This window comes from Colobus angolensis, unplaced genomic scaffold (genome assembly GCF_000951035.1).
Source record: "Colobus angolensis palliatus isolate OR3802 unplaced genomic scaffold, Cang.pa_1.0 Scaffold302, whole genome shotgun sequence".
Taxonomy (NCBI): domain Eukaryota; kingdom Metazoa; phylum Chordata; class Mammalia; order Primates; family Cercopithecidae; genus Colobus; species Colobus angolensis.
In genome coordinates this window covers 2,926,914-2,938,522 of record NW_012116289.1, presented here as the reverse complement: position 1 = coordinate 2,938,522, position 11,609 = coordinate 2,926,914, and the positions used below count along the sequence as shown (strand labels likewise).

At 43.0% G+C, this 11,609-nt stretch overlaps 1 protein-coding gene across 3 annotated transcripts in view; it reads right to left on the bottom strand.

Moving 5' to 3' along the window:
- AOAH (acyloxyacyl hydrolase (neutrophil)) overlaps positions 1-11,609 on the bottom strand; it is a 214,565-nt gene that overhangs the window by 148,584 nt on the left and 54,372 nt on the right. For all 3 annotated transcript variants that reach the window (XM_011950150.1, XM_011950151.1, XM_011950152.1), the window contains one exon: positions 6,883-6,982. In XM_011950150.1, coding sequence (XP_011805540.1) covers positions 6,883-6,982 — 100 coding nt within the window. The remainder of the gene's footprint in view (positions 1-6,882; positions 6,983-11,609) is intronic.

The following is an 11,609-nucleotide window of genomic DNA, read 5'->3' as shown; positions in this document are numbered from 1 at the left end:
GGGGAGGGATTGCACTGGGGAGTTATACATGATACAAATGATGAATTGATGGGTGCTGATGGGTTGATGGGTGCAGCACACCAACATGGCACAAGTATACATAGGTAACAAACCTGCACGTTATGCACATGTGCCCTAGAACTTAAAGTATAATAATAATAAAAAAAAAAGATATATGTAGACATTCCATGTTCTGGGAGCGAGGGCTTGGTCCACCCTGGCTTCACTGAGTGTAGGAGGCTGGACTTAAGGACTCACTTCTAAAGAACAGAGTAGAGGAAAAGGGGGGAAATAGTGACTTTGCAGTTGGGAAGCCTGGCAAATGACCCTTTCACCGAGTAATGAAGGTTGATCTCACCAGCAATACCATGTGGCATCATTTAACCCTGATAGGATGTGATGAGAAGGGTGCTTCACCCCTGTGGTGGTCTTTCCAAAAACCCCTAACACTGTTGAACCAAGATGAAGACATGAACAAATCCCAGTTCAAGGAACATTTTACCGACGTGCTTAACCTGTATCCCTGAAAACTGTCAAGGTCATGAAAAACAAGGAAAGATGAAGACGCTGTCACAGACCAGAGGTCACTAAGGAGACATGAAAAAGAAATGCAATGCATGTCCTGGACTAGATCCTAGAACAGAAGAGGACATTAGAGGAGAAACGGGTGCAATCCAAATAAAGTCTGGGCTTCAGTTGCTACTAAGGTATATACAGTAGTAATATTGACTTCTTTCGTTTTGACTAAGTAATAGTAAAATGTTCACATTGTGGGGAATTAAACTTGGGTGAACAGTACACTCTCTTGCAGTATCCTCACAACTTTTTGTAAATCTGAAATTATTACCAAAAAACTCTTATTAGAAATAACAGAGTTTGGGGGAGACTAGACAATAACACATCTGACAGTGTGTTGTGAGCTCATAGGGCTAAAAACAGCATTATGAGCATCAGGTTCTGTGGATTGTGCAGAAGGAAATTTAGTGATTACAGAGTCTCAGGAAGTGTCCGATTTCCTGTCCGTGTTTAATTCTTTTTCTAAACATGACCACCTGAGACCGCCTACTAAAAGAGATGCCAGGTATTTTATTTGACACCTAGTGTTTAAAAAATAAAAGTGAATTCCTGAGGTCAGCTTGTTTATTGCTTAGGTGAACCAGAATTTGTCATGTGTCACTTTCTCATATAAAGAGTGCAAATGTACTTATTGCCAAACCCATTTATGTCCCTTGCCTGGTAGTTTGGATTCCAGGGAAACATGATTCCCTGTGCATACACAGCCTCCCCCACACTCAGCATCAGAGAGCTTTTGGTTCTTGTAGAAACCCAACTCACTGTGGGAAAAGCCGTTTCAAAGTCTGGGTTGCTTTCTCAAGGCAGCAGGTCTCCCCGCCATCCAGCAGTTTAGGAGGCCCCAGGGAAATAGGGAGAACCTCTCCCCACACAAGGCTTACATTCTGAATATGATTCTCTTTTAATGTAGATCAAAGTGACTGAAGTCTTGAGTGTGCCTTGGAGATGTTGGTAAATGCAGCATGTTCCTCCAGCACTGCTGTGGTTAGGAAAGGGGTCAGTTCAAAGCTACGAAGTCTGCTTGGAGATCTCAAGGTTTGGGGACCCAAATGGGAGTGGCTTAAAGGTAAGGAGGCTCCAGGATGCTTCTGGCTCAACCTAGGGCTCATGCAATGTAACACTCTGATCCAAAAAAGAGAGCTTTGAAGAGCCACTGGGTACACATGAATAAGCTGCATTCGGTTTTCAATTTGTGAGCTGTGGTGTCAGAATCATGGTTTTGGACACTGTGGGAGGGCTGGGGAGGGCTCAAGGGAGAGCCAGGTGCACGAGCACCTGCGAGTGCACACACACACACACACACACCCCAGCAGCAATCAATGCGCTGTTTTGTGTGCAAATGAGAGAAGTGGTAAAAATAAACTCCCAAGAGAGGTAACACAAAACCACCCGAGTGGTCTTTGCAATGAGGCCTGCAGCTATTTTTCCTTCCCTTTCCTCCCTGTCCCTCTTCTCTTCCTCCTTTTCTCCTCTCTCCTTTTTCTTCTTCTTCTTCTTGTACCAGTGGGACATTGTAGATTTTTCTCACTTTAATTAATTATGGATGAAGTTTGTCCTTTTTGAGCATACAGTAGATAGTGGTAGGGAGACATGTCCACAGGACCGGCAAGAAGTGGGCCTGGAATTTCAGGTGGGCTGTAGATGATGAATAGGGGTTCACCGTGAGCCCCAAATGCGGTTCCACCTTTAACATTTGGCCCCACTGAAGCCAAATCTCTGTTGCTCTGCACTGTTTGCTTCAGCGCTGTGAGCTCCCTGATACAGAGGGGCCCATCCATCCCCTCCATCCCTGCAGCATGCATATCACAGGGGAGACGGCTTGCATCACATTATTAGTATTGTACTACAGTCTGAAATGTGTGCAAAGCCAGACATAGAGGGTGCAGAGTCCTGCTTATGAGCAATTAGCTGGCCCAGGAGCAGTGGTTCCATTCAAAGTGACAATGCCCACAGAGTCTCAGTGAGGCAGAGAGCACAGTGAATGAGAATTTGGGCTTTAAGACAAACAGATCTGGGGATGAATCCTCTCATGTTCCTCACTAGCTGTATAGCCTGGGAAATTCCTTAATTTCTCCAACTCTCAAAATTCCTTAACTGTAAAATAAATATAGACCTAAGAGCACTGTTAAATGAGATCACACATGTCAGTCAAGTGCAGCGACTGGCAGGCCATCAATAAATACTAGCTTCTGCTATTTTCATTTTTATCCATATACCAAGTAAGTATGTGCCTGGCATGGTGGAGAGAACAAAGACAGGCAAGGTATAGGCCTGCCCGCCCCCATGTGCACGCATCCTAGTGAGAAGATCTATGAAACTTTAGTATCTTGATGTCTCTCTGCCATACCTTCCTGATCTATAAAGGGTGGACAACCATACCTTCTCCATAAGAATAAACGCATGAATATACATAAGCATTTAGAACAATATTAGCACATTGTAAGTGCTCGAACAGTTATTTTACAATGATTGTTCAAAGGAGAGTTAACATTTGGTTGGAACAGTTAGGAATTACTTTACAGAGAAGGTGACCATTGACATGAGCTTGAGAGATGACATGGAGTTGATAAAGGTGGTCTGGGTAGAGGGAATGATGAAGACCCAAGGTGCAGGGTGGGAGGGTTGGGGATGGCTCAAGGGAGAGCCAGTCACTTGCTGCAGCACAGGATTCACCAACCTGAGGGAAAGGCAAGTCAAAGGCCCTGGAAAGCTAAGTGAAAATTTGTATTTAGTTGTGTAGATAACGTGGAGATCCCAAGCTCTGCTCAGGATCAGATGTATGCACTGGAAAAATCAGTGAGGGCTTGACATGAGGAAAGTCAGAATTTCCATCAGGAATACAAATGAGAAGCTAGTGGCACATCATCCACTCATTGAGCCAATACACATTTCCTTGGTATGTGTGAGGCACCGTCCTAGACACTGAGTGTACAGCGGTGAACAAGACAGAATTTACCATCCTGGAATTCAGAGCCTAGTGGGAGAGACAGGCAGGAAGTCACACAGGGACACACCTTGTAAAGCAGCAAGTTCCAGAAAGGAATATACAGGAGCTATGACAAGAGGGCTATCTAATAGAGCCAGCCTCCCTGAAGAAGTGACATATAAGCTGAGTCACGAACGATGGAGAGGGATAATCCACCAAGTGGAAGGACAGAGTGAGAAATTGCTTTCCAGGCAAATGGTTGGGCTGCGGTGGGAAAGTCGTATTTATCCTACAGCAAGGCATTTGTGGCATCATTGTGGAAAATGTATTAGAAAGAGGGAAAGAGCACATTTGGTTGGACTCACTGGGACACTAGAGCAGAAGCTACATCAAAGATAGTTGAGGCAATTCTACATGAAATGATGCTGTTCACCCAACCCGGGATGAAGCTCACAGGCAGAAGCCAGACACAAAGGAGTGCATGCTGCACGAGGCCTTTGATACAACATTCAAGGATAGTTTCCTAAAAATGAACTAGCCGGTGGTGATTGACTTTGGAATAGTGGCTACTCTGAGGACTATTGACTAGGAGAGTCAAGAGAATTCCTTGTGGGGGGCTGAACATTATCTACATCTGCATCTGTATCTTCACCCGCCTTCAGTAGGTAATGTAAGGTCAGCTGAGAGAAAGGATGAGAGAGAGACCCAAGCTTAGGCAAGCCTTTATTAACTTGCTGGCTGCTCTACTACAGACAGAGGAGGCAGTCTTGAGCTTACAAAATGAGGGGCTTATATGGGGGAGAGAGACCCTGGGGTGTTTATTGGTTAACTCTGCCACATATCACCTTGTGACGTTTATGGTACCAGAGGGTGTAGATAAAGTTTGTTTATGCTTTTTACTACTTTTTTTTGTGCGACCTTCCCCTGTGCGGTCTGGATGGTTTGTAATTGGGGTTTGCTTTATTGCAGCAAGGCCTGATAGGTAAAGTCTGCTGGCTTTACCAGGGCACCTAGATAAGGGCTGAGAAATGTAAAGAGGCTTAGGGGAAGGGGAGGGGTGGCACGAAGAGGTTTGCGGGGGGCGGGGGATGGGTTGTGTTGGCAATACCAAGAAGCTTTTTTGGGGGCGGTTTGTCCCTAACAGGTAGGTAATTCCACCGAAGCATTCATACATGCTATGTAGCAGTGACTTGTAAAATGATAAAAAGGTTTGCTATATACCATTGAAAAATGGATGCTCAAAATGTAATGTTAAGGGAACAAAGTAGGGTATAAAATTGTGTATACACTATCATGACTCTCAAAGAAATTATCAATACAACATAATTTATTTGAAAAATCAAAAGGAAGCACACATTTCGACATCTGTTGTTTCTGGTGGTAGGATTTCAGCTGACTGTTGTAAGAAGACACCCCAGGGGAGTTTCTGAAACATTGACATCACGGTTAGAGCTCAACCAATCTCTGAGTAGAACAATGGGGGTGTGAACCCAGTTCTGCTCTTTCCTCAGGAAGTGACTTACAGGAAGTCACATAACTTTTCTGACCCTCAGTTTCCTCCACTGTAAAAAGGAGTCGTAATGACGCCTCTATCCTAGGCTTGCTTGGGAGCAAAACAAGATCAAGTGTGACCCCCTACACCAGCACTGGGCCCACAACGAGTGCCCAGTCAATGTCAGTTACTGCCATTCAGGGGAAGCTCAGAGGCAGAGGAGAGGGAAGCTGTCCATTTATACACCCATTATCCCTCTTTTCTGGGTCATCTGCAGAGATGTAGGCTGGAGAGAGGGACCTAAGGCAGAGGGCGAAGGCCTAGAACAGCTGTCAGAGGAAAGTAAAGGGGGCTGTCCAGGGAGCAGTTGCAAGCTGCCCAGCAGCACTGAATGCCAGCTGGGGTAGAAGGTGGCAGTTCCCGCATGAAATCCTCCAATTCCCTTGTAGCCAAAGAGGTAGTCGAAATGTTACAGTTAGGAATTGAGAAGGGGGTCAGGGTGGGAAGACAAGGACGTGAAATTTCAGATGTAAACTCTAGAGAGTATAAAAATAAAGAATGTCATTTTAAATGGGACAGTTTAACGTTGAACTTTTTGCGACTATGTGTAGCTGTGGGTGGAATGTATATATGACATTATAAGGAAATCACAAAAACTGTATCACTTGCATTTCTACACAGAGACCCATTTCTTCCTGGCAATATCAAACAGCAAATATTATTATATTATGATATAATATTCACATGCTATTTGAACACATGAAAAGTTTTTTTTTTTTTTTTAATTAAAGTTAACTAACTCTTCTAGGTACCAGTGGAGCCCGCAACTTCTCAGGTGGAATTAGGGGAAATGTAATTGGCAGCACTTAGTCGGTAACAGAGGAAGCATGAAATATACATGTTCCTTGGGTATTTGTATTTCTTTCTTCCTGCTCAATGAGAGAGACTTATGACATTTAATACCGTCCATCAGCAAAATCATGGTCATTGGTTAGGCTACAAAGCACTAAAATGGACTTCATTTTAACATGAATAAAAAGAAAATTACAATTAAAGTAGAAACCTGTTATGTTATGTCCAGAAAAACTACAATTCAAGAAGGAAGGCATAGAAGTTTTCTTCACAGGGAGCTCCTGAAAATTCATATTCTGTGGCCTAACTGGATTCAATATTATCCTCTCATTCAGAGTGTGGGGAGGGAATTGTGTCAACATTTGCAGCCTCCTCTCCGCAATCCAACTAAAAGCTACACAAAAAGATATAATGCACGCAGGGTCCTCTGAACAGCTATCACTGAATAATAATGTTATCAATAATGATTACTTAGCAGTTATTTTTATTAACACTTTAAAAACTGTATCAGTTACTGTGCTAAGCATTTTTTGCAAATTAGCTCACCTACTTCCCAAAATAAACCAGTGTGGGAGGTCTTTTATCATAACCCATTTTGTGAGTAAGAGCAATAAAGCTCAGAGTAGGATGACCAACTGCCCAGGATTTCTCAGGTTGTGGGGCTTTCAGTGCTCATGGTAGGAAAGTCCTGGGCAAACTGGCATGAGTTGGTCTCTATGAGAGTGACTTGCTTGATTTTTAAGTGATAGGGATTTAAACCTCTGTGTCTCTTTTTTCAGATTTCCTACCTACTGGCAGCCCAGTTCAAAATTACAGTCCGCAATGGTTGAACAGCAAAGACATTCTTTGTAACATGGGAGTAGGGATCTAGGCTGAAATGCAGAAATATTATTTCTTGCGGGGTAATTGAAAATGTCATTTGTCTCTCCCTCCCTGTCCCCAAAACACTGAGCGAGTAAAAGCTAAGCCTCCCTTTCTAACATTTCCAAAGACCTTGTATGCCACTGGAAACAGATGTTCAGAGTGAGTACACACTCACCTTGGGAAGAGGGTAGAGATGACACAATGGTTGGCCAGTGTTCTGTTTACAAAACTCCAGAGTGTGACATACCACATCCGCATTCATATCTGCGCTAAGCCTGGAGGGAAATGGGGCAAAACAAAGGCTATTCAGATCTCTCAGGCATTAAGAAATAGAAGCTACTGCAAAGAAAAGTAAATCCCCAGAATGGATTCTAATACCCTCAGCTCCTTGCAGAGTGGCCTTTGAGCCCAGTCCCAGGGAGCTGCTGGATGGTAATGATTTCCTGCCACATTGCTCTCTCCTGCATTTAGAACGAGGTCCTAAGAGCGAGGATGGGGCACGCACAGCACTGAGCTGCCAGTCAGCCTCTCACGCAAGCACTGGGATTCTTTTCAGGCAAAGCCACACATAAAATTGGGAAAGAAAAAGTGGACGGGGATGTAATTTGATGGAAACAATATTTTGAAGTTTGGGCCTTCGAAAGATACGGTGACCTTATAGTGAAAAATCATTTACGATATAGCCTTAAACACCTAACCTTATTTTCTTAGGCACAATCCAAATAATCTATTCTGTTCCCTGATAAACATATCTCTTTCTTTCTTTCTTTTTTTTTTTTTTTGGCGGGAGATCGGAGTTTTGTCAGACCTCTGAGCCGAAGTTAAGCCATTACAACCCCTGTGACCTACACATATACGTCCAGATGGCCTGCAGGAGCCAAGAAGTCTGGAGCAGCCAAAGAAAAACCACAAAGAAGTAAAACAGCCAGTTCCTGCCTTAACTGATTAAAATTACAACATTTTATTATTGTGACTTGTCCCTGCCCTATCTTACTGATCAATCGACTTTGTGACATTCTTCTTCTGGACAATAAGTCTTATGATCTCTCCACCGTGCACCTTGCAACCCCATCATCTGCTAACAATAGATAACCACCTTTTACTGTAATTTTCCATTACTTACACAACTCCTATAAAGCAACCCCTTCCCCATCTCCCTTCGCTGACTCTCTTTTCAGACTCAGCCCATTTGTACCCAAGTGAATAAACAGCTTTATTGCTCACACAAATCTTGTTTGGTGGTCTCTTCACACCGACACCCATGACATTATTATTACTCAAATCAGACTCCCCAGTTATTCAGGAACAGAGTTTTTTGTTTGTTTGTTTGTTTTTGTTTTTTTGAGACAGAGTCTCTCTCTGTCACCCAGGCTGGAGGACAGTGGTGTGATCTCGGCTCACTGCAACCTCTCTACCCTGGGTTCAAGTGATTCTTCTGCCTCAGCCTCCCCAGCAGCTGGGATTATAGGCACCCACCACCATGCCTGGCTAGTTTTTATATTTTTTAGTAGAGACAGGGTTTCACTGTGTTGGTCAGGCTAGTCTTGAACTCTTGACCTCAGGTGATACACCCACTTCAGCCTCCCAAAGTGCTGGGATTATAGGTGTGAGGCACTGCACCAGGCCCAGCATGTTTCTTATTCTTATGGAAGAAAGTACAATGTAACTGACTTTGCATCTCTCCCTGGGGATGGTATAAGGATAATTCTCTTAAAACATTTAGTTTACATCTAGATTTGATGGAGCTAAAACAAACTTTCCATGTCCATTTTTTCTTTCCCACTCCCAAAACTCTTCTTACCAAGAAAAATGAGTATAATTTTTCGAATGATGTGAACAAGTATAAACTCTTATTACATTTTATGAGCAAATTATTACCACAAGTCAAACCAAGACAACAAAAACAAAAAAATCCAGCAACACAGGTTGTTAATACCCAGAGACCAATCTTTGTATTCTGCGGAGGGACAGTGATGGAGTCTGGAAGATTCTTTCTTTGGGTTTCTTCCCAGCTCACATGACCACTTCACTGTCTCCCTTTGCCCCTGGGGGTGGGCTCCTGGTAACTGCGTTGATATGCCATAGCTCCCAGCCAGTTGATTAGATCTCATTAAACTACTGTTTCAAGCAGGACCAATCTGATTCTTTCAAACATTTGGAGTCAGTGTTAAAAATGTTTGGCTTCACCCTGGGCTACCTTCAGAATAAGAGAAGCTAGAGTGAGCTGGGATGGTGCTGTCGTAATTTCCTGCCATGTGAACTAAGTATCTGGAAAGCCAGTCTGCTTTCCAGGGTTCTGGATGGGTTCTGAGGGCAGAACCCAGAGGGTGTGCAGCGAGGAAGCCAGAGGAGAGCGCACTCCCTGGGTTCCTTTGGTTTACTGGTTCTATTTTCAGTCTCTTTCAGAGGCCTGGGTACTTTTCTGCCCTTCAGTCCCATGATCTGTGTGCTCTAGGCTCTTACAATGAATCCACTCCAACCTCTCCCCACCCAACTATTATAACAACTACCTCTACAATCACTGCAATGACTAACACCTCTCTTCTCCCCCGAGCCTCCTCCTCCTTTTTCCCTTTCATCTTGTGATTGAAAGCAGCAGCAGCTCACACATGGGCCAGCCCTTATGCACCCCTGGGTTAGCATTGGAGGCATGGCCCCTTTTAATCCCTGGCCTGAATGTGAGTCACTGAATCTGCTTGCTCCCTGCACTCTCCTCTCTGCTTTCTTTCCCTGATGCCCATTTCACAGATTCAATTAGGTTGTCTGCTCTGCCAAAGGAATTTTACACCTGGGCATGCAGAATAACAAATGGAATTTAGAATGATAAAAAGCAAAGAAAACAGAACAGAAAAACATTCTTGATTTTCACTTTGTGAGTAAGCAGCAGTTATAATGGTTGCTAAACATCAAAATATCCTTAAAAATCTCTAAAAATCTCTAAAGATCTTATCTTGGGACCACTACACCTCCAAACACTGGGAGGTGCCTTGAGCGTTTATTTCTATTATGCACCTTCCGGTAGAAAGAATTACCCTGTGTTAATGAAAATGTACCTTATCCAAGCCCGTCACAGAAAGGGGGGCCACCTTGGAAATCTCCAAATATTTTGAGGATAACCAATACGTGAAAACAGGCTGGAACTATGGCCACTCAAATTTCATTCCAGCTGAATGCGGCAAACAGTGTGGCTGGCAAAATGGTTTGTCAATCTTTTGTGAACACCTGAGTTAAGAGGGAAATGCAGAGTTCATCATGAAAGTCACCTGCTTAGCCCCAGGGTCCCTTCAAGGGAAGTCAGGGGGTAAGACTGCAACTAAAAGTATCAAAGACACCATCCCTTTTAAGCAGTGAAGCAGCTGCTTGTTGCAGATAAAGTCCATTACCAATCTAATGTCTACCAGGGGTCAGTAAATCGCGAGAGGATGGCTGTTTTCACACATCTGTTCTCAACTTAATTGTTCCTTTATTTAACTGATGACTGCTGGTAGTTAGTGGACTCAAGAGAGTGATAAACAGGGCTCTGGTTAATCTTTGTTTTTAACTTAAGGCCAGTATCCCATCTGTGGCAATCCAGGACTAGCAGAGCCAACTCATCACGTGATATACAAGACCTATTCTCTTTTCCCTCCCTGATAGGGCACAACTTCAAGCAAGCAAACTTGAATGTGAGAGTGGAGATGTGGACCACTCAGAGAGTGAGACTGGCCATCTCTGAACTGGGGAGTAGAAGAGGGGAACTGGACATGTGGTGTCCCTCTAGGTCCTCCAAGATAGAGATTCATCATCAAAAAGACATAAAGTGACAAGTACTCCTTTGGATGAAAAGAGAAAATGCTGAACTCCATAAATTCACACATATTTAAAACCATTAGAATGTGCAAGATGCATAAGAAGTGGCAGTATGGTGTGTGTACTCTTGCTAAGCCTTGGGACAGAAGGCCTAGACTAAGCATCATTTGCTGAATCTTCAAGCAGTCTGCAAACTCATAGGGACTATTCCCACCTTTTCTTTCTCCTAGAGCAGCAAATAAAGCCAACAGAGTCACATTTTTCACTTTTAAAAAGACTTTCTGTTTTGAGCAGTTTTAGGTTTACGGTGAGATTGACAGGAAAGTACAGAGATGTCCCATTGACTTCCTACCCCCACACATGCATAGGCTCCCCTATTATCAATATCTGCCACCAGTAACTTCTTAAAATTGATAAACCTGCACTGACACATTATTATCGTCCAAAGTGTTTAGTTCACCTTAAGGTTCACTCTTGGTGTTGTATACTCTACAGGTTCGGACAAATGCATAATGACTGGTCTTCACCATTATAGTATCATACAGATTAGATTACCACTGCCCTAAAAATCCTCTGTCTTATGCCTATTTGTCTCTCTCTCCATCCTAACCCCTGGTAACCACTGATATTTTTGTGGTCTCCATAGTTTTGCCTTTTCCAGAATGTCACATAGTTGGAATCATACAGTATGTAGCCTTTTCAGATTGGTTCTTCTCACTTAGTAATATGCATTTAAGTTTACTCCATGTCCTTGTATGACATGAGAGCTCATTTCCTTTTACTGCTGAATGATATTTCATTGTATGGTTGTACCACGATTTGTTTATATGATTGGATGTTGTGGCTGCTTTTAGTCTTTGATGATTATGAATAATGCTACTATAAATATTCTTGTGCAAGTTTTTGTGTGGACATAAGTTTTCCACTCAGTTGGGTAAATACCCAGTGGTATGAATCCTGGCTTGTATGGTGAGACTCTATTTTGTTTTATAAGAAACTATCATTTTTTTTTCAGTTTTTTTTTAATTTTACCTATTCTATGAACAATAGTATCTCATTGTTTTAATTTGCAATCCTGTAACAGCGTATAATGTTGAGCTGCTTTTCATAAGT